At 50.7% G+C, this 23,341-nt stretch overlaps 1 protein-coding gene across 1 annotated transcript in view; it reads left to right on the top strand.

The window, feature by feature from the left end:
• The window catches only part of LOC103914221 (aryl hydrocarbon receptor-like), a 76,229-nt gene that overhangs the window by 2,406 nt on the left and 50,482 nt on the right, over positions 1-23,341 (top strand). The window contains exon 3 of the mRNA XM_009320837.1: positions 1,165-1,352. Within this exon, the coding sequence (XP_009319112.1) occupies positions 1,165-1,352 (188 nt within the window). The remainder of the gene's footprint in view (positions 1-1,164; positions 1,353-23,341) is intronic.

The following is a 23,341-nucleotide window of genomic DNA, read 5'->3' as shown; positions in this document are numbered from 1 at the left end:
TGGCATCCCTAAGGATGGAGAACTGTGAAGCCTCTGGCCCTGGGAGTTCCTGGGTGCAGGGTGCAGCATTTGCCCATAGAAATGGGCTGCCAAAAGAGCTGCCCGGCATCACCAGAGCCCTTTTCTTCTTCATCATGCCTTCCCTCAAGGGTGGCTATGAAGCATCTTGTGTGCTGCAGCTGGGGACATGCAGGAACAGAGATGTTGGGGTGTCCTCCTTTAACCTTCTGGTGCTTCACTGCTGGCTGTGTCACCCCATGTGTCTCAGCCAGAGCACTTTCAGTGCTTGGCCAGACTATCCAAGAGACCCTGTTACACCTCTGCATTTTACCCACTCCCATAAAGAGCAGCACTCCTTGCTCATTTCCAGTCTCATTTTCTCTTCTTTCTGGCTGTTTGTGGGCTAGATTTGGATAGTGAGTGGGCAGAGGACTTTTCTTTAAAAAAAAAAAAAAAAAAAAGAGAGGTGAAGAAAATTATTCTGAGTTTCCTCAGATATCCTTTAATCAGAGACAGAGTCAAAGGAAAACTATTTCATTTTTTTCCTTCCTAATGAGTGACTGTGATTTCAAAAGTGTTTAAGCCACTGGCTGATGGAATACCTAAAAGCACAGGTGCCTGTGTGTTTTACCTAGCTTGTATGGACAAGTTTGGTGATGAGCTGTACCCAACCTCTGAGAAGCAGAGTATATTCCTCCTGATGCTGACGTTACAAAACAGCATGATTGAGCTTTTCCAGAGAAATGCTACAATTTTCCATCTGTGCTTAGAAGACACCTTGGTAGCTCTCTGCAATGAAAATTCAAGAGGCACCTCACTGCATTTCATTTATACTCATTTCCTTTTGTCACACATGCGAGCAGTCCTGCCAGATGAGATTCAAGAGCGGTAGTAGAGGGGAGAGCTTAAATTGCTGCTAAATACTGGCAGACGCTGTTATCCAAAGCTGCTTTATGAAGCAAGGGTGCCTGTGGAGAGGGAGTTTGTGGTTAGACAAATTACATCAAAACAATATGTGTTGCATGTTAGGGGATGCAATCTAGTCTGAAGAGCTTTTCTTCAAGCTAGAAATTTCAAATCAACATTAAAAACCAAAGGAGACAAGGTGACATCTCAGACTCATTGAAGTCATTAACTAACCTCTTACTGCTGTGCCTCTTCCAGCCCCAAACCACCACCCCCTGAGGGTGTGAAGTCCAACCCCTCCAAGCGGCATAGAGACAGGCTCAACCGGGAGCTGAACAAGCTGACTGGCTTGCTGTCCTTCCCTGAAGATGTGTGCAGCAGGCTTGATAAACTCTCCATCCTCCGACTGGCTGTCGGATACCTGAAGGTGAAGAGCTACTTGATGGGTGACTGTCTGTGTTGCAAGGGGTGAAAAGCTTCTGGGGTCAGTCCCCACTGCATGGCTCACATCCCACCTGAGCCGTGTTTGTCTTGGGATGGAGAGTTGTGTCTCCTGAAGGTAGGATGATGATGAGTTTTGGTATCAGACCCTTGTTTGTTAATGCATCAGTGTTGGATCTTTAGCTGAGGTACTGGCCTAAAAATGCCCTAGAAAACCAGGGAGGAAAGTGCCATGTCTCCAGAAATGTGGAGGAGCTGGCAATGGTTGCTGAGAGGTGCTATGCTCATGGGACATCTACCCCTCAGGCCTTTTGCTGCTATGGCACAGATTTAATCCTTGTCCCCTCTGGAGGGAATCACCTTCATTTTTGGATGCTGCACACCCAAATCTAATTTTCTTTAGTCAGTTATGGGTGCCTGGTGTCTTGGAAAAGCAACATCCTTGGGAAAGTGAGACCACCTAATTTTGTCTTGGAAACTGAGTCGCGGAGGTGGAGAGCAGGCAGGCCAGCAATTCGGGAGAGGCTGGGGGGCGGTCAGGAGCAGCGCAGGGAGCAGAGGACCTTGGCCCCATCACTTTCGGAGGGAATGTCTGACAGAGAAATAGCACCGTGGGTGGAGGGGAGCAGCTTCCTAGTAGCTGGTATAGTGCTGTGTTTTGGATTTAGTATCAGAATAATGTTGATAACACACTGATGTTTTAGTTGTTGCTAAGTAGTGCTTACACTAGTCAAGGACTTTTCAGCTTCTCATGCCCTGCCAGCGAGACGCTGGAGGGGGCACAGCCAGGACAGCTGACCCAAACTGGCCAAAGGGATATTCCATACCATGTGACGTCATGCTCAGTACATAAACTGGGGGGAGTTGGCCGGGGGACAGTGACCGCTGCTTGGGAACTGGCTGGGCATCAGTCGGCGGGTGGTGAGCAATTGCATTGTACATCACTTATTTTGTATAGTCTTTTATCATTATGATTATTATTATTTTCCCTTCCTTTTCTGTCCCATTAAACTGTCTTTATCTCAACCCACAAATTTTACTTTTTTTTCCTGATTGTCTCCCCCATCCCACTGCGGCGGATGTGAGTGAACAGCTGTGTGGTGTTTAGCTGCCTGCCGAGTTAAACCACAACAATGAGCAAGAAAAATACTGCAAAGAGATCAGCCGAGCTGCCCTGGATGCACAGCTACTGCTGGCCGCCCTCTCGCTGCAGCCATACCCCAGGGAAGTTTCATGCTGATGTGCTCACACCATACCCTGTTGAGGAGCCTCTCCCAGGCCCAGGAGTTGTGAATGGTTCAGCTCCTAGTCCTGAAGCTGTAGCTCACACATGGGGCTGCAATGGTGGGATCTCTCTGGCAGAGCTGGTTTCTCAGGTGGGAACCAGCGCAGCTCCCTCCTGCTCCTCCAAATCCCATCACTGGGGCAGTGTTGGAGCATCACAACAGTGTGTTGCCTCTGCAAAGGACTCAAGAGTGGCTGGTGGACCACCCAGTGTGTCTGTGAGTGTGATGGACCCTCGTTCTTGCTCTGGAGATGCTGGCTGTTTGGCCCCAGGTGCTGGCCTGACCTCTCTTGTGGTGTTAGCTGTTCCCCGAGCACCTCGGCACATCTTCCTAAGCATTGCCGGCTGCTGAAGGCTTTGCTGAGCCTGTGCTGGTGCCGGCTGACTGTGGCTGGGTCAGAAAGGCTGTGACCCAGGAGGTCTTTCCTCAGAGCAGGACCCCAAAGGACATGATAGGGGCGTGAAGAGGCACCTTGCTGCGGAGGGAAAATGTCTTATGCTGGCTGCCTTTGCACGAGAGGGGTGATTGCTGCATGTGCAGCATTGGATGCACTTTGGATGCTGTAGGGCTCCTCAAAGGCAAAGTTGGACTGAGAGCAAGCCTTGCTGAATATCACTTCCTCCATTGTCTGCTTTTTGGGGAACAAACCTGGGAAATAAGATTCACTCCTTGCCTGTCTATGAGATGCAGGGTGGGTAGCTGGTTAGGCAGCCTAATGCCATGATGGCAAGATGTGATGATTTGGGGATGCAACAGGTCCTCCTATCCAAGGCAGTGCTGGCGTAGCATTAACCTGCATTGCTTTCTCCATTGACATTCAAAGAAAGGCAGCAATCAGCCCTCCTTACTGATATGGCTGGACTCTGCGGCACCCAGCACATGTCTGGGCTAAGAGGGAAAATGGGAGTGCAGAGCCTGGCTGGAGGGGTAATCACCGTGCCTGTGAGTCACCACACTCCCCTGCCTGCCGGCAGCACACAAACTGCAGTCTACAGTGCAAATAAAGCCTGAAAGGCCTGCCGGGGATTGCTTTCATAACCCACTTAAAAAAGCGGTTGCTTCAACACCATGGAGCAGTGCTTGAGGACTGGGTAACTCCTGCAGCTGGGAGAGGCACAGACTGGTGCGTGTGCGTGGCATGGCATGGAGGTGGGTCATGATGTGTGGACAGGGACATGTTTCATCTCCAGTGCCTTGGGCTTGATGGAATGGGTGATTGACCCTGGTGAAGACAGAGCTTGTGGGAGGCAGGAAGCCATCAGCATCTTTCTATACTTAGAGGCTCCTATCACGTCTTCTCCCCCCAAGACTGAATAAACTTGGCTCCCTTAGCTTTTGCCCCATGCCCAGTCCCTTGAGGCTCTCCCAGGGCCCTCTCCAGCTGGGGAAGCTGGTCCCCAGGAGGAGACCCCTATGCCAAGCTCTCCAGCTGGGACCCCTGCCTCCGAGCAGGAGCGGTTCCCACTGGAGGGGCTCAGCATGTGCTTTCCAGCGTGAGAGCTGCTTTGGAAAAGCAATCATCATTGAATGGGTTTGTGTTCGGTGGCAGCCTTACCCCTCCTTGGAGACCCATTCTGCCAGGCCAATTACTCCCATTTGGCCACTGTGCCTGTGATTTCCAACTCCCTCCCCTTGCTTTGCCTGTGTCTGTCCTGAAGTGCATCTTGTTTGACTTCAGATCATCCCACCAGTTCATCAAGGTTCACCTCGGTTCAAGCCCTGCCTGATGAAGACCCATGTCATCTGCAAGTCTCAACGGCCTGCTCGTCGTGTATCACATCAAGCGTTCCGGGGGGAGATGGTGAAAGCCCTTATGCCATGCTTTCCAGTTCAGTTTTGCTGTCATCTGCTTTCTGCTTCATGCAGGCTCCTCTCCTGCAGCAGGAAAGTATGGGATTGCCTGGCCGAGCATCCCTGTCCTCTGCTGCCTCGACCTCTTTCCATCAGCAGCCCAAGCCCATTGCCTTGTCTCCAGGCAGCTTTAACTGGTGCCATATTGATAAAGAGTTCCTCTTTTTAAGCATTTCTATCGAGTCCGGGCACTTGCCCTTTCTCCTAGGCAAAGGGTTAATAGAGTCTATGTGGAGCCAATGTACATGGTTATAACAAGTCTGGCAGGGAGGCGGATGCCAGTGGGTGACCCTGGACGTATGCCTGCCTGGGCTGTGTCACAGGTTAAAAGGAAAAATCCCATGTACTGCTAGAGATGGTTCTTGCAAGAAACTCAGCGTGTGCCAAAAAGCCCATCCGAGGCTCTGCCTGCTCTTGGCTTCGTGCCTTTGGAGCAGACATTCAAGTCTTTGGGGCAGGAGATAGACCGATTGTTTGTGAAAGGCAGGAGGAATTAGCTGCTGCCCACCGTTTGGTGTCCTTCTGCTAGCTCTCCCTCCCTGCTTCATCAAGTCTCCTGTACAGCCTACCCTGTGGCAGTGCTTCTGGGAGTAGAGACGAACCAAACTGGGTTTGGCTTTTTGTTGCTGGTGGTGGGTTTCTTGGCTTTTTTTTTTTATTTTCAGTTCAAATATTTGGGGAGAGATTGATAAGAGATGAGAGATGGACGATGCTTATTCTGAACCTCTGGTCCTCCCCAACACATCTACATCAGCCGCTATTTCCTCCTGCTGCCTGTGATATGACTTGGAAACCCTTTCAGGAAGACTCTGTAGAGGTGACAGGTCTTCGGCTGGTTTCTTCTGGGGGGGTGGAAGGATCCACACACCTTCCTCTCCAGATGGAGGGGGTTATACTGTCCTGCAGAGCATGCAACACCCACTTGAGTTATCAGTGAAACTTCACTGGTATTTGGCCTAGGTTGAGCTGGCCAGGCTTTGTACTGGTGTCCAGAAGCTCACTTTGGCCGTGCCAGCTTTGCATGTGGGCTGAGCTTGTCTGACTGCAGCCCTCAGTCAGAGCTGTTGAGTTATCCCATTTTGACCTACTGCAAGGCCTCCTGAAGCAAGAAAACCAGCACACAGGCTTCCCTGGACAGCTTCAGAGACCTGTGTAGGTCCAGCAGGGGGTTTTGCTGATAACTTCCCAGAAACTTCAGGTTTTCATGGAGCATTCCCCTCTGATGCCAGCGGACAGGGCTGTAACCAGCGGTCTCATAAAAATGCACGTGGCACCTGTGATGCTGGCCCAGGTCAGTATAAATTATCTGCCACACAGATGCCATGAACAAGCAGCAGCTGGTGGAGAAGGATCTGTTTTAGAAACATTTTATAAGACCTCCTCTAAGCAGGACAGAAATGGTAGCAACTTCTGTAGATGGACTGAAAGCTCAGCAGGGATGGTTAGCGTTTTCTGACAAGCTCTAAAGCTTTTCTGATCTTTTTCTGATCTTGTGCTGGTTTTGGGGTTGACTACTCTTCATTGAAAAAATGACCGATTCCTGGTGTTTCCACCAGTTTGCATCTCAGACCAAACATGGCTCTCACTTTTAGGGAACGAGCCCAGCTCCCATTTTGCATGTTGGATTTAGGGCTGGGTTTGCACAGATTTTTGTGCATACTGTAAATATTTGCACAGTCACTTTTGTAAGGTTGCTTTGTCTGATGGACAAAGCAAACAGGATTCATGATGGGTTCACGTTAAAAGCTCAGTGACCTAGAGGTGAGTTTTGCAGCACCACACAACTGAATTGGTCACCCTTCAGGAAACCACGCTCTGGGCTGGCTGTGTTGGCCTCTAAATCCGTCTGCAGGCTTGGGTTTATACCCAGTGTCCAAACTCTCCTTTCAGAAACGAAATTGCAGGTGGGCTCAGAGTGATGCCCTGAGGATCCTCGTTTTCTTGCGCTGCATTTCTCATGCTCGCTCCAGCCACAGGACTGAGCTTCCCTGTGTTGTCTGTAACCTGCCTGGCTGCTTACATGAGCAGAAATGTGAGGAAGGGGTTTCCAACCTTCTCCATCTTCTCTGATATCTCTGATATGTCGGTGTTATGTGCCTGTGGCTTGGGGACAGACCCATTTAATGGGGTTTAGGAAGTCAGGCAGCAGGGTCTGGGGCAGTGTCCTGGGTGGGACAGAGTGGAAGGCAACCCATAGTGGGTTTGTATGCTGGTATCAGTGCCTGCTTACATGGTGGATACTAGGGAAAGGGACTTGTCTCATGTCATCTGGGTGGGATCAGACCCAGGTCATCTGGAGCCCGTGCTGGAGCTCTGCCTGCCTGGGTGCCCCGTGTAGTGGGCTGGTGCTGAGCAGGGTGTGTTGGCTGGGGTACCCCTTCCTGATGGTGTTTGCCCATGCCCATCAACAAACTCAAAGCAGAAAAGGAATCAATGGCCAAAGGGTCCAGGAAATTTGCTCCCAAAGCTCAGACTTTCTTGGTGTGAAACTTGCATGTTCCCTTCTGGATATCCCTGTGTTACTCCTCTGTAATGCTGTTTTTAGCTCACCATCACCTTCCTCAGGGTGTGAAGAAGAGCTGGTCGGTGGGCACAGCGAGGGCGGTGGCCAAGGCCATGAGAGCTGTGGATCAGCAGCACGTGCACAGGAGCTTCTGCATCCTCCCCTCTCCCACCTGGGGAGGATCGTGGTTATCATGATTTACGCTTGGGGTCTTCAGTTGAATAAGCAGGCAGCAGGATTGCAGCTGGAAGCTTGCAAGGATTTAATTTTTGAAATTGAAAGAAAGAGCTTTTGGGATTTGAACTTGGTTCTGGAGCACAAGGCTGTTTCGAAACCAGGAGGTGCTGCTGCAGGGTAGTGACTCACTGGATCATCTTTTAAATCTGCTTTGCTTTTAAATGTTCTCTCTCTTCTGTCCGTGCTTTAATGAGAAATCAGAAAAACTTGTAGTTTGCTGGAAATGACAAGCTTCAGGCATTGAGAGGAAAGCTCTCAAAGCTCCATGCCTCCATAAGCTCATTTGAGGCATACACACATCTGCTGTAACTTGTCTGTCCCCTGGTGCAAGCGCTGCAGATGTTGCACAGCTCTCTTCTGCCTGTTATCACAGTCTTCCCTGTGCAAATTAAAAAAAAAAAAAAGAAAAGAAAATTTGGCATGCGAGTTTGGAGTCGGGTATTCAGGGAAATCACCTGCATTGGCCATGCTTGTCAGCTCCTGAACCACTCCTTCCCCTGGGGTCAGGTGGGACTGGATTTTGAGATTGGTTGCTAAAATCTCAGCATATTTTAGCCAAGCTCTTCTACAGTACAAAGGTCGGCAGGATTGGTCTCCCCGCTCTCCTAGGAGTAGCATGGTGCATAAACTACTGCTGGTGAAGCTGAAGGCAGCACTGTCTCAGGGTTGGTGTATGGCAGATGTGTGTCTCAAGCCATGGTGGCCCTCAGGTGATGTGTGCCAAGTGCCAGCAGGATGTTGCTGGCTATGCCCCCTGGGTCTGACTCTTCCCTATAGTCAGGAGGAGGAATAGACCCAGAAGTCCAAATTTCCCTCTTCCTTTGCTTTGCAGCATGCACTTGTCACCAGCTGGTGGCTGATGCACACCTAGGGGAACAGCTTGCCCTGTGCAGTTGGCTATACCTCAGGTAGGGACCTGCAGTAGTTGAGCAGTCCTGTGTTCGCTCTTCTCCTGAACTAGATGAAGCACCTCCATGCTCACAGGGTCAGAGCCTGCTTTGAGCATCAGGAAGGTTTCAATCTTGCCCAAGGTTATATGGGTAAAACATGGCAAGGTGGAGGTTCAGGGTTTGGTCTCCTCCGAGCTTTGCTCATCAGATCCAGCCTTTGAGTGCTGGTAGATAGCAACGACAATTCTGGTGCTATCAAAACCTGCCTTGAAGGCACTTAAAGGTTTTGTCACTTGTATAAAAAATGGCTGAACCTCACTGCCAGACCTGCGCTGAGCTTCTGTCTGCAAACCAATTTGCAGTGGTTGCTACTTGGACCTATGTCTGATGATCTCCCAGATAAATCTGGAGTGACTTTGCTGATCCCTGTCTCTTTGAGAGTGAGTGCCCAAGGAGAAAAGCTTGTCTCTATGTTTGCAGTGCTGCTGGCTGCCATGATGCTCTGGGCTCTGTATGGTGTGACAGGAGCTCCACTTGCCGCAAACAGTGAGATCTCATGAAAGCTTGGATGGATTTGTTTAGTGCTGAGTGGCTTGGAAGACCTCCAACTAGCTGGAGATCTGTGCTGGGGTTCATTTACTAGGGTTTGCGTAACAAAAGAAGCAGATGCTGGGGGTTGCAGATGTGGCTCTGCCAAGGGTGAGAGCAGCAAGAAAATGGGGCTTAAAGTGCTCTGCAGGGTGGAGAGGATGTGCTTAGGGTATGTGCTGCCATGCCCTCTTCCTAGATTAAGGTCACCCAGGTGGTGAGGTCTGCAATAGAGAGAACCAGTGGAAACCCCTCTCTTGGTACGAGACCATGCTCTGGAGGTTGGAAAAGCTTGAGATGACTAACAGGTCATAACAAATGGCAAATAGTGGGGTACCTCCCTGTAACCCACTGGCCCACACCCAGCCCAGTGTCAGCCTGGGGCAGGAGATGCTATTTTCCATGTGCGTGTTTTTGAGAACGTGTGGTCCACATGTGTCCTTGTTCTGTTTCATCTCCTGCGAAATCTTCACTGAACACCCAGTCTGGGCTGCTGCCCAAGCATAAGGGAGGGCAGGATAGTGTCCTGCAGGGGCTGTGACCCAACCAACACATGGCAAGCCTGTCTCCTTTGCAGGCTTCACTCTGCACCTTGCGAGCATAGCTGGAGACCTAGAGGTATGCCTACAAGGTTGTTGGGCATTTTGGCTTGGTGGAGAGAAGTGGTTAAGGCTGCAGGTAGGAGCTGCCCAGGTGGGACCTGCTTCAGGGGCTGTTCTTCATGCTGGTGTACCAGGGGTGGCAGGTCACAGGCTGTGAAGAGTAGTCAGCGTTGCAGCTGACGTTTGTATATGTGGATTTATTTTTAGACTGCGCCCATGTCATGGTTGCAATGTATTTAGGATGAACCTGGGGAAGGTCTTGCATGATGCAGTCTTTCCCCTGGGCATGCAGGGCTCTCCAGACAGCCATGATGGGATCTTCTGCTTGGTCTGTGCTGAGCTCATATGTGCAAGGTCCAAGTGGTCCTGGCTGCCACCTTTCAGTCACGATGACAGCCTCTTAGCTCCACAGCAAGGCCTAGACCTGCCATTCACAGGCAAGCATTTGAGCACCAGCAGGTGCCAGTGCAGAGATGGAATCCATGAGGATGTGCTGGGTGGCATGGTCCTGCCACCATGGGAGCTGGAGTCCCGGTGGGTCTCCGTTCACCTGCCCATGGACGAGTGCAGGATGAATCCTCCCAGGTCTGTGCTTCCCACCAGCAGTCTCAGACATTCACGGTCCCTGCACTGGTGCAGTTAGGAAGGTTAGATCCAAGATCCCCATCTGCCATCTGTGCCAGGGACTGCTCATGGTCCTGGGAAACCCACTCTGGCTGAACCTGCTCGAGTAGGGGGTTGGCCTAGGAGATGTTGCCAGGTCCCTTTCCACTTCTGCTGCTCTACAACTCTGCAATGCTCTGCTGTGGGGCAGCTGGCAGCAGGTTTCACGGGGTAATCTCATTGCAGTCAGCATTAAATTAGCTTTTTTTATTCATCTCCTTGTTGTTTGCTGTTACTATGGGCCAGAGCTGCAGGGGTTTGGACCTGAAGTAACTGATGCAGTGAAAGGAGTCAAGCTTAAATCCCTCCCTGGGCAAGATCCTGCAGGACCGTGTGGGAGCATTTGCAGCAGCAGCAGGTTCAGGGCTGCCAGCACTCCCCTGGGCATTTGTCATGCTCCTCAGAAAAAAGCTGGGTGACTTTTTCTAATAGGTTTATAATCTGTGGTTTTGGCATTTGCCTGTTTTACTTGGATGGCATGAGCCCGCTCTGCTTGGCACGATGTCTTTGTTAAACAGCTGAGGCAAAGGTTGGTGCTAATTTGACAGGGTTTGGGATTGGGTCCAAGAGGAAAACAGTTGTGCATGGCTTGGTGTTGCTGGAAGAGCCGGGAGCTCCTGGTTTCTTGATGCCAGGCATCTCTGGAGTCTGTTCAAAGACAAATGCTTGCCATGGGTGAAGTCTGCCATCTCCCACCAGTGTAACTCAGCCTATGAGAACAGAACTGACTCCAGGATTTTTTACCAATAACTTTCTTTTTCAGTGGCAAAACTATGTCAGAGGCAAGGGACATGTTAGCCTCCATGGCTGCATTGCTGTGTTTTTCTTCATGAATGTGATGAGCAAAAAGTGAAGAGATTAGATTGCTTTGATCCTTTTTCTGTCTATCTGTCTGTCTGTCTGTCTTTTTTTCTTTCTCATGCTTGATGTCTTTCCTCCACATTGCAGGGCTAAGAAACCTCCTTGCAGAGGCAAGAAAGCCAACCCAAAGGGATGCTCTTGGGAATGTGCAGGACACATGCTGATTCATTAATGCTGAAAATGTTACTGATCCTGGCTGACATCTCCCTGGCTTCCCTTTGAATGAAAGCCTTCCAGTCTTTGGGGATCACACCAGCAGCAGGAAGCCTCCTCCAGTGCTCTGGCTGGTGTAGGGGTTCAGGACAGAGCTGGATTTCCCCCTCCTGTCTTAAACATTACACACTGATAGCCTCTATCCCAGCACTTTGAAAATATAAATGATCACCAAATTGCTTCAGCAAATGCCTAGAATTTGTCTAGTAACTGCAGTTCAGTTTTGTCATGGTCTTGTTAATCTTGCATTAATTCCCATTAATTCTCAAAGATGCACAGCAGGAGACTGAAAAAGCTGGGCACAAACAGCAAATGTGCATTGTCCCTGTATCTATAGTTATTTCTTTTATTGTGGGTTTATTATAGCTTGTATACACGTTGGACCTGTTTCTTTTAATCCCATTAACTTCGTGGTCTCAGCGGCTTCATGTGGAAGTGAGTCTCAACATGTAATGGTCCATTACAATGAGTATCTTAAACAGGGAGTGAAATAGCCAGCTTTTAATAAGGCTTGCCACCTTGCTTTTTCCTGCCTTGCAGCAGACAGGGATCTTCTCTTCTTCCTGACACCAGTTATTTTCGGTGCATCTTAGCCATCAGCCCCTTGGAGACGTGACTTCATCAGGCTGAGGGACCCGGGGCTCTCGGTTGGATTCCAGGGGGTGTCATCTCCCCATCACGTACCCTGCTCTGCTGGGGTGGAGAACACTGGCTGTCGGTCTTCCCCACTCCTGGTAGCACCGGCTCCAGCTTGACCTTGCCGCAAGCTCTGCTCCAGAGTTGCAGCATGTCCCAGAGATGCCTTCTGCATTGTCTTTGCCCAGCTGTGTCAGGGAGCCAGCAGGAGGGGAAGGAGGGCTCCAAGCCACCACCTCATGTCATCAGGAGATGGAACCAGCGTTGCCTGTCATGGGGTGATCATCCTGCAAGTTGTTTCTGGTGAGTGTGGATTTATGTGCTGGTGAAATCCCCCAGAGACTAATAACTTGTCTCAAGCAAATGGGGGACATTTCAGGAGTGATCCCTACCTCCCATGAGGTTACCCATGTTGCAGATGGGGTGGGGTTTTTTTCTGCACTTTGGTTAAAAGGATTTCTTTTTTTTCCTTTCCAAGTAAAAAAGTGACTGGGAATAGCCTCTGTACCCCTGGTGGTTACATGGGCCTGGAGTCCTCTATGTGGATGTGCTCAGGCATCTCTTGGGATTGCTCCCAACCCCTGCGGTTCTTGGCAGTTTGAGTGAGGATGAGTTCAGAGACCTGTTTGGAGGGGGAGAGCAACAGGGACACTTTGCTCCCGACTTGTTGGTTGAGGAGGATACCCAGTCATGACATGTTTGAACATGAAGAGGGTCACCACCTGAAAAAGGGTACAGGAGGTCTTTGGATCATCTAGACCACTGAGGAATGGCTGTGGCTTCTGAGAGCAGCCTCAGCCCTGCCCATCTGCTGGATGCTTACTCCACCACTGGCCATCCTCAGCAGGGTGGCTTTCTCTTGAAGCAGAGAAGCCCTCTGCAAGAACAAGACTGGGCCACAGGTGTTGAAGTGATGATGAAAGTAAGGGGAGCTCATTTCACATGTATCTGGATTATTTTGGTGGGAGAGCACCATGCATTTTGCCTCATGCACTGGCCTCAGCATCTCCTTGGCCTCTGGCTGTGGATGGTGAGGACTGGGCTGGATGTGAACACTATCTGCTCTACACCACCAATACTTAAAAGCACCAGTTACAATCCATGCCCTGCAGTTAGGACCTTGCAACCCCTGTGCAGTGATGCCTGGTGGCAAAGCAGTTGGCAGACACCATCTCTTTGGGTTTCCTATCCTCTCTCTGTGCTCCAGGCCTTCTCCCCAAGCCAGGTTGTCATAGTGTGTCCCATGGGAGATAGATTCTGCAGGATTTTCTAGCTCAGCTGTGCAGAAATGGACCACTGTGTTTGAGAGTAGGGGAAGTGAGCATCTCTGATGGGAGATTAAAAGCCCCTTGCTAAGATCGGTGGGAGAGTTGGAAGAAATAATTTTGCTGGAAAGCACAAAATGAGCAAATAGGTGTTTCGTGTTGGATGCTGTAAGCCCACAGCAGCTCTCCCCAGCTCGTTGCAGCTCTCCCTGCACATGCTGCCAGTGGACACTGGCAGAGAGCTGGAGACCATGTGTTCTCGGGACGTGCATCTTCTCAAAACGCTCTCTGCCCTTTTGGAGCTTTTTTTTGGAAGAACTTGATTTCTTTTTGAATTTCCCTGCCAGCTTGCCTCATTTCAATGCTTTAGAGAGGAGTCAGCCCTTCAAAAGAATTCAAATTTTAAAAAAGAATCAATGTTTCATTTTGAAACTATTCTGCTCCATCATGTGCAAATTGAAGCCATACCCGTGGTCCAGATGGGCTTTGGATATTTTTCCTTGGGGATCGCTTGGCAATTGTGTGAGGAGGCTTTTTGCTTGGTGACTGCCTCGAACCTGCCTTTCGAAACTCCTGGAGACGTGCCTTTCCGTGACTGATGAGTAAATTGAGCACAGTGACTGCTTTCTTGGTGTTGAACCTCATCTTTCCCAAACTTTCCCAGAGGTCTTGCATCCCCTGGCCCAGCTGATCTACCTCTTGCTTATTTGGGAAGTATATACGCAGAGCATCGTCTCCTGCAGAAATGGGAATGTGAGCTTACGCAGGGGGCAATGCAGATTTGTGGCATAAGCTAAACTGACCCAGAGGGGAGCTGTCAGGGAGGGGAAGGCATGTCCTGTGGGAGTTGCCCACAAGCTGGGCTTTCCTCCAGTGAGTGAGGGCACAGGTGGAAAGGGCAGAAGATGCAACTGCTGCCTGAGCTCTCCAAGGAGCACTCAAGGTTTGGGGGAGGCTGAAGTAGCCCAGTTCTATCAGCGATAGAGATCAAGGCTAATTCTGCTTAATGGGCTCAGAGCATCCTCTCCACTTTCATTTAAACCTGTGTGACTGCAACAGTGTGACTCCTCTGTGTCACCTTGTGCAAGACCTTCAGCTAATTATCTTTAACCATGCGCCTGGTAGCTGAAAGCCTGCGTGGGTGGGTGCTTGCTGTCAATCAGGCTCCACATGTAAATAGATCTGAGCGATGCTTTGACCTCAGGCTGGTTTTTAATACACAAATGTAGATCTGTCAGGGAAAATGCTTTTGCATATTGGTGGTTTGATGAAAAGCAAAATGTCTCACATCAGCGGTTTCAGATGAAACTTTTTTTAGGTTTGGAATTATTTTGGCTTTGAACTTGGTGCTACTGGGAAAAAAAAAAAAAACAAACCTTTAAAACCTTCCAGTGGTGAGGTAAGAGCTTCTACCACGGAGAAAATTAAATATGTGGTCAGACGTGGGATGGTTTGGGGTTTTTCCTCATTTCCTACTGCCCCCTGAAATTCAGAAGACCTTTTCCCTTTGGATCCAGCCAAGGTCATGCAGCACCATCAGAAACCCAAGGCTCAGATGGGGCAGGCAGTGATGCCCTGCTGGGATGTGGCTGTGCACAAGGTGTGAGAGTTCTGTCCAACCTCAGGGTGCTGCAGGAGCTTGTGGCAGTGACAGAGGTGGGGTGGTTCCTACACGGGGGCTGCTTTGACGTTTTCCTGTGGGTTTTTGGTCAAGTTGGCACAAAAACATGCCTTGAAAATTGTCCTTTTGTTGGAAGCTGAGTTTGGACTGAGGTTTTTCAAGGATAATTCCCCAGCAGATGAAGTACCATGCTGGGGATGTCCCTGCGAGCTGCCGTCCTCATTCCTGTTCCCTGAACAACCGTTTTTCTGTGTGACCCGCGATGCTTGAGGTCCTGCGACCAGGGCAGGAGGTTTCACGTTGGCTGCACCCACGGGTGTTGCCTTGAAGGCACCAGCGAGGAAGCATGAGGCAGCACGTGAATCAGCCTGGGGAGGTCATGGCAGCAAGTCCTGGGAGCAGAGAGCTGCTCAGGTGTCTCACTGGGAGTGCTGAGGCCACCAACCCTCTGATCTGCTTCTAAGCAGCCAAAGGCCGAAGGGAGAAAAAATATGGGTGCTTTGATGGCATCTCAGATGGTTTGGGAAGGTTTGCCACTGTCTTTCATCAGCCCTGAAGGGCAGGAAGGCAGATATTGTGGCACTGGGGCAGCTTGAAGCCAACTCCAGCTCTACTAGGCTGTAACCTGTAACTTCTTCCTGTGTTGGGTGGTGTTTCCTGGCCTAGGCAGCCCAAAAATGCTAACCTCCCCTCTATCCTTTGCATCGCTGCCTCAGATCTTGGCAGAAGCGAGGTTTCCCAGAAATGGGACCAAGCAGGGGAAATAATCTCTTGGAGGAGGCATTGGGCAAGTTGGGGATGGCTCTGTAAAGGGTCTCTGCTCCAGCTACCATTGGTCTCATCTTCCTCTGAGGTGGGTTCCTGTGCATTGAGTAGCATGGTGCAGTCATGCATGAGCAGCACCGGGGTGGGGAGGAGGAGGAAGAGGCTCCTGGCTTGCCCCTTCCATGCTGATTTCTTGCCCTCTTGCTTGCAGCCACAGCTATAGACATTGGTGACTGTGTGCTGGATCAGCCCAGGCTCCCAGGAGGGAACAGACGAATGGACCCACAGGTCGACAGAGAGCTGTTTCCTGAGGGGGAACTGCTGCTCCAGGTATCGTGCCATAGCTCGGTCATTTGGGGTTTTCCCTTGGCTCCCGTTACCTGCTGGTCATGATGGCTGGTCCCTGTCTGCTGAACTGTACAGCAGCTATGGAGCATGCAGTCCCACGTGTGGAGCAAGAGAAGACCCTGCCTTGCCAGGATCTGCTTCGCTGCGATTGCGGCAGGCACTGAGCACCTTGGGACAGGGACCAGTGACACCGCCTGGCTGGGATGGGTCCCCGTCCCCACTGTTCCCTCCCACCCCCCACCACAGTTTGCTGCCCCTTTGGTTACTCTGCAGCGGCTCTGTAGGGGCTGTACCGTAACCTGCATCCATGAACAGAGCAGGGCTCAGGGTGGTGGGTTGTGCCCTTCTTGCAAAGGCATCGGGTGCTGTCTGCGCCTGTAGCTGCAGGCGTTAGCTGTCACTGAACCCAAACCTGGCATTTTTCCTTGGGACCTGCTGCAGCTCATGGACGTAACGTGCACGAGCTCATCACCCCAACCAAGAGGTGCAGGGGTATCGTACAGCAGTGTAGGGACTGATCCCTGATTAGTCTCCGAGGTGGTGGGTTCCTTGTGTTCTAGTAAATGCCAAGAGGAGAATGGTGATAACTGCAGGATAAAACATCCACCAGGAACTGTTTGCCCTACCTGGCTCATTGCATGACCTCTCTAGGATGAGTTCACAGTCTGCCTGGGATGGAAAAAGCCCAGGTTCAGTTTGTAGGTTGTGGGGGGGAAAGAAAGGAAGATGGATCTTGGAAGACAGTGGTGGACAAAATTAGTGGGTGGCGGGAGCTTTGCTTTGTAGAAAGGCCAGTGTGTGTCTAATGAAATAGCTCTCAATGAACTTCAGAGAACAAGGAGCTGGTGAATCAGCTGGCCAGAATGCTGTTTGTTTGGGCTGCAATTTATAAATGTAAGCTGGAAGGAAATGGGATAAAAAGGTCACATGGAAAGCCTGGTTTCTGAATAAACATCTGGGCATGTCAACTGAAAACATGCTGCTCCGTGGGGCTGCAGGGCAAGTCTGTGCAAGACCTTTAATCTTTCTGTGGCTGTGTTCCTGACATCGCATGTCTGTGCTTTCTGGGTCTTCAGTCCTTTTCTCCCTTCTTCCACCTCTCCGAACACTAGCAGACGGATGCTTGGCTTTCCTTAAAGTCTGACTTTGGTGCCTTCAACCCTGCTCCTACACAGGCTTACATGAATACCCACCGTTATGGACAGGCAGGTGGGTGTGAGCAGAGCCCCAGCAGGAGTCCCCATGGGGGATTTTGCTGAGATGGTGACTCCTGGGAGCCCAGCATGACTTTTGGTGATGAAGCTTGGACCACATGAAGTCTCCCATGTGGGCTTCACTCCCTGGAGCGGTCTCAGCTGTCTGCAAGTGTGATAGTCACGGAGGAGCAGCTGGAATAACACGATAGCCAGGAGGGAGACCAGGGTTGCCCCAGTCCCACAATGGAGTTGCTCCCAAGTGCTCTCCAGGGGTTTGGGCTGGGCCATATGATGGCAATTTGTTGAGCCACCAGAACATTGGCAGCCTTGGGTGATTGAAGGCATCTGGAGAGCTTGTGAGGTGTTAGTGTGACAGAAATCCCCCAGCTGAGCTGCCTGATGGTTTTGGTTTGGTTTTTTTTTTTTTTTTTCCAAAAGAGCATTTTAATCAGATACTGTAATTTGCAGAAAACTGACTCAGGGCCCCTTGGGGGACTGCAGTGCACAAAGGAAAGGGACCGGTCCTGCTGCAAGCTGGATCTGTATGGTATCAAGCAACATGCTCAATCCAACAGCCTCTCAAATAATCCAAGCGACTAAAAAAAGCCATCCCACGCGAGCCTAAGTGTCACTGTAAATGGGCAAATGCATGAGCTGTGTCAGCAGATTGCTCTTACCTCCTCTTTGCATGGGGGGAGAGGTTGAGTGGAGCTGAAGGAGCAGCCTGGGTAGCTGGACCCTTCTCTCCAGCCTGGTCTCAAGCAAACGGCATGTCCCCATGGTCCCCCCCAGGGGCAGTTCAGCATGGCCAAGTTGGGCAGCGAGGGCAGAGTCTGTATTTGTGGTAGGTCCTGGCCTGATGCTTATGAGACCTGCTGAGACTTCTGCCCACATCTTGATTAAACCCAGACTTCCACTTAGGGTTTTCTTTTCCTAATTTCTCTCCTTTTATTCACCAATAAATTAAATCTATTACAGACAAGAGCAGGGGGCAAGAATTACTATCTAGTGCAGTACCTTCCTTTTAGAGGAAATCAGCCTGAAATGGTCACCAGATATCTCTGGACCTTCATCTTGCCTCTTTTTCTGGGTATTCACTTGATGCATGAGCTCCCCTCCCGATGACCCAGCCATGATCTCCCATAGTTTTGGAATAGTTTCTCTAATTTGATGTGGGTTTGGTCGTCTTCAAGCAAGGAGCTACCAGTTGGGTGTGGATTTAACTGCAGACCATGCATATGTAATTGCAGAGTGCAAGGCGAGAAATGAAGTTGGCAGATGGTATGAGCACAAAGATTTTTTTTTAATACAGATTAGGGGGTTTTTTGTGTTTAAAGCCTTATCTTCTGTCATCTAGAACATAGGCAAGAGGAGAGTAACTTTCCCAGCATGGTGTCTTATAGTGGCAGTTCAATGCCAGGATGAGGGCCTTCAAAAGCAATGGGGCATCTTGAGATGTTTGTCAGGAACAAGATTAAAATCAGATGGGAAGGGATTGTGGTCCTGCGTAATGGGAGACAGATGAGAACAGGATGCTGTCACCTCCTCAAAGATGTGTCAAACTGTCTGCACGCTTATAAGGACTAGGGGGTGCCACATCAGGTGTCACAGATGTGATGTCAGGGCCTTCACAAATCTGGGATCTGACTTTCCAGATTTTCCCACCTCTTTTGCTTTCAAGGTGGGTGTTGGTTTTAGCTGCATTTACTATCTTTGAATGATAGCAGTGACTAGATTTCTTCTTACTTCATGTACTTTGTGATGAGTTGTTCACGTACACTTGGAGCTGAGAGCAGGAGTCCGAGGGACAGCGATGTCCTCAGGTGCTAAGGATTAAAAGGCAGGTTTTGTGGGGTGATTGGAGAACGCGTGGGGAGAAGGCATACAGAAATGCAGAAATAAGCTTGTATAACCCCCTAACTGTAAAATTCAGGGTGAGGAGCAGGGCCCAAAGTATCTTTGGAGGTCATCCTTAAAATGAAAGAGAGGATAAATGTGTCTGGTCAGCGACTGCAGTTTGGTTACCATCTTTGAAGGCTTTCATTATGCTTGAACTGAAGCTAATCTCCTCCAGGAGTTACCAGGCTCCTGCACGGCTCAGGGCAGTCCTTCCTCCCAGCTGCCTGTTGGTCCTTGTTGTTGAAGTTGTAGGCAAGTTCCTTAGAGAAAATCAGGTCTGCCAGCAGAATAGCCCCAGAGAGTATATCTATACCCAGCTGGTACAGCTGGAGAGGAGGTAACTAACTAGGTCCTCCATGAAACCTCTCCTTAGCTGGTTCTTCCTGATGCAGGAGCTGCCCTGCGGTGAGAAGACTTCAACAATGGGTCTAGAAAAAATGGTCAGTCCACCTTTGATCATTGCTTATGCTAACACTGGGGGGGGGGAGGGGGAACCCCCAAAAAAAACAACTAAGCAGGATTAAAAGTCTTATGTGGTCACAAGGTGCTTTCCTTTTTTTGTGTGTTCCTTGTTGATGAAGAAGGTCCCTTCCTGTCCCTGAATGCTGAAGAAACACCTGGAGAAGTTCATCTTTCAGCAGCTGGATTGAAACTATGGAGAGTAACTCTGGGCTCAACTTATATTTTCAGGCACTCAATGGATTTGTCATCGCTGTGACTGGAGATGGCTACATCTTCTACATCCCCCCTACTGTGCAGGACTACCTGGGCTTTCATCAGGTGGGTACTGTTTTTTCCTGGCTGTAAACAGACGGATGCAGCCCAGCCCATGCATCCGAAGGAGGTGCTGATAGCCAATGCCAGGGCTTTCCTCTTCCCTCCGAGACCCTTTGGGTTGTTTTTGGTGTATGTTTTCAAATGAGTCATGTTCTTTGGGGGCTGTGAAAGCCAGCAAGCGCATTTGTGACTTTAGTAGGAACAGATGCAAGCAAGCAATGTCAGCCTCTGTATTCTCTTGTCTTTGCGTGCTAGAGGGGCGTGAGATTTTTCTTGTATCATGCTGCTGGGCACATATGCTTTCACTTAGAGGGCTGAAGGTATCATGCTGGTAAGTAGTGTCAGTGCCCTGAAGTACCGTGGTTTACACAGGATGCCAAGAAAAAGCAGGTGTCTCCTCATATCCACCCTGTTACCTCCAATTCTGCTGGCGTCCAGCTCCTTTGGCCAAAGGAGTGAGTCAACAGGAGTGCTATGAGGCTGCCCAACCCATTTCGTTGCATGGGTTCCCGGTGCACCTGCAGAGACTGGTGTGTTTTCTTTGTTGCACCCTTTCCCAGCTCACTGTAGAAGGATCCTCATGGGCTGATGCACCAAGTCAAAACACCTGTCAGAGGCAGGAAGTGGTCTTCTCAAAGTACCTGTATGTCTGGTTAAGCAGGAGGCTCTGCTCTGGCATGTTTCTGAGGGTAGGGACATGGCAGTCCATGCCCTGAGCCTCCCCGTGGGCTTGGCAGGGCCACACTGACCACGACAGCATGCAGGACCAGGATGGGAGAGTCTGGTCCAAGGCATGGCCCTGGAAGAAGGGGGCTCTGTTGGGAGGCAGGAGGTGTGAGGACTTGCCAGTGTTTCTGCTGTGTGGCCAACTTTACAGCCCAGCATCAGTATGTCTGTCTTGCCTGCTGGCCCACTGAAGGAAGATGGTTTGCATTGGGTTACAGCTTCCCACAGGTTTGGAGTTAAAAAAAAAAACCTACAAAAACCTTTTTTTAAAACAGCAAATCCCCCTGCATAAATCTGAAAAAAAAAAAATTAGTTTGGTTTCGTCAAAATGTTTTGATCAGCCTGAAATTATTTTTTACATTGAGCCTGTGGAAGAAACAAAACTGCTTATTTGCAGAGGGCTAGGGATGGCAATGCAAGATAGATCTTGTGTGCTGTTGCAGACTGGCAGTTTGTACCCCACAAACAAATTCCCCTCTGACAACCCGCAGCCTTTCTGGCTCTTTGTCTGAATTTGGTCCCGAGAAGATACTAGAAGTTAAGACATGCCAGGCAAATGCCGCTGCTGCAGCGTTCACCCCACAGATGGGGAGCAAAGCTTCTCAAAGAGCAGGGGCTCCCATGGCAGGGGAGGGAGCTGGAGTTTCAGCATTTCCCATGAATTGTGGTTAAGGATCAGGAGCTAGTGTGAAACATCCTTGGAAGGGCTGGGTGATACCAGGAGAACCTCAGCCTTGCTGGTGTGGGGAATGAGGTGGAAAGCTCTGCTTAGCTATTGCCAGGGGACACTGGGGAAATGGGTGGTGTTGACAGTGCTGAGCAGCCAGGGTTACTGAGACACAGCCATTTCTATTGCTTCTAGAAACCTCTGAGCTGTTCCCATCATTTCCCCAGGCAGACCCACTCTCTGCTCCCTTTTCCTCCTTCCTGAGCCACCCTCCCTAAAAAAGCAGCCGGTTCCTGGTCCTTGATCTCCATGTGGCGCACAAAGCTGGCTGTGTTTTCCTGCTTCTTTATGCTCAATCACTGCACTTTTAGTACCCACGAAGGAAAGCCTCCTGCTGTGTCCTCCTTCAGACACCTCTGCCAGGCTGGGCAGGAGTTGACACTCTTCTTCCCTTGTGTTGTTCCAGTTGGATCTCGTCTACCAGAGCGTGTACGAGATGATCCATGCAGACGACAGAGCCGCTTTCCACTGCCAGCTGCATGGGGCCCTGGCGTCCGGCAGCAGCCCGCACGCTGCCAATAGTGAGTGCAGGGGCAGTCCCCAGTGGCGATCCCCAGGAACCAGCCAGCCACCTCTGCATGGCCATCCCGTGCTGGAAAACCCTCCTGCTGGCATTTATAGCCACCAAGCACAGCCCTGTGCTGAGGAGCATCCCATAGCCTCCCCCTGGGAATCGCAGTCATCCCAAGGGGTTGGCACAGCCCCCTGTCACCAAAAGCAGGCAACAGCAATGATGTGCTGTCTTTAGCTGTGCTGGAGGGATGGGGTCATTTCTTCCCAAGCCTTTTTGCTTTTCAGTGTTTGAAATCCTGCTTATTTCAGTGGGGGCGGCTTGTTGTCTTGCTCCTGTCTGGGAGGCAAGCTGAGCTTGCGGGGACCAGAAACTGTCATGAACTGGTAATTTCCCATGTCAAGGTCTTACCCATCTTGTGAAGCTTATGGGTTCACTTGAGCAGCAAAGTCTCCACCAGGAGCAGGTCCGCAAGGCCATGAGTTCAAGGTGTGCAGCTTGGAAAACTTCATTTTCCTTTTGGTTTCCCAGCCCTTCCCGCTGACCAGCTGCTGCTGGCTGGATGCAGCACCGCATCCAGCACCCAGCACCTCCGCCCTGAAAAGCCCTCCTTCGTGGAGAGGAGCTTCACCTGCTGCTTCCACTGCTTGCTCGATAACTCCTTGGGATTTCTGGTAATGCAGCCCTGCACCAGGACACCCCTCTGCATCCAGAGTGTTCCCTAGGGGCCACTTGTCCCATAGGGGTGGGAGCGCAGCCAGTTCCCATCACCCTGTTTGTTTCACACCCACATTTTCTAATCCCCTCTAAGGCCTTGAATTTCCGTGGGCGCTTGAAATTCCTTCTCGGGCAGCAGAAGAGAGTGTTGAACAGGTCCCCACTTGCTCTCTTCGCCATTGCAACTCCCCTCCAGCCGCTCTCCATCCTGTAGCTTTGGACCAAGACGCTGATCTTCCAGACAAAGCACAAGCTGGACTTCACTCCCATGGCCTGTGATTCCTGGTAGGGCATCTCCTGCCTTCCCTGTGGCAAAATCCATGGCTGCATGTGCTGGACAGAAAGCCAGAGCCCATGGGGAACAGGACACTTCTGACCCAAATCCTGTGGCAAGTTGTCTGATGCTTTTGTCTATCCACTGCTGGGCATTTCTGCAGCACCCCAGTAAGATGGGGAGCAGATTAACTGGGTGCCGGCACTTCTTGGCTGCCGTGTTTTAGCCCAGAAAACCCAGCGTGGGGTTTTGTGGAAGAGGGGATGCAGCTCAGCCCAGGATGGAGAGTTGCACCACCCAAAGTGGGAGGCTCTGGCTAGCTGCCTGGGTGCTGCACAGGGGATCACGTCTGGCTGGTGGGGTGCAACAGGGGGATCCATCCCTGGTGTCACTGGGTTTTTGCACTGTTTCCAGGGGGAGGGTTGTCTTGGGGTACATGGAAACAGAGCTATGCAGGAGGGGGTCTGGGTACCAGTTTGTGCATACGGCTGACATGATATACTGTGCAGAGAACCACATGAGAAGTGAGTGCCGGGGGGGGGTGCATCCGCGCAGGTGCGTTCACGGAGTCCCTGGCACCGGTGCAGCTCTGGCCATGCCAGTACTGTTGCTCCTTGGTGGGCCAAATGTCCTGGGTCTAGAGCAGCTGTGAAAAAGGCTCTGCCCTCCTGGGTGATACCTGCTCAGGAAGGTGGCAGGGGAACAGCACAGCATGTGGCATTGTGTGCTGGCTGTGTCCTGCCTCTTCTGCCCCCATATCACGGGCGCAAGGTGATGCTCAACATCGTGGTATCTTGCCCGTGCCATTTATGTCCCCCCACAGAGTGACCGTGTTGGT

Source organism: Pygoscelis adeliae, unplaced genomic scaffold (assembly GCF_000699105.1).
Source record: "Pygoscelis adeliae isolate BGI_AS28 unplaced genomic scaffold, ASM69910v1 Scaffold63, whole genome shotgun sequence".
Lineage (NCBI taxonomy): Eukaryota > Metazoa > Chordata > Aves > Sphenisciformes > Spheniscidae > Pygoscelis > Pygoscelis adeliae.
The sequence above is the reverse complement of the archived record's forward strand: the minus strand, read 5'-3'. Positions and strand labels throughout refer to the sequence as shown.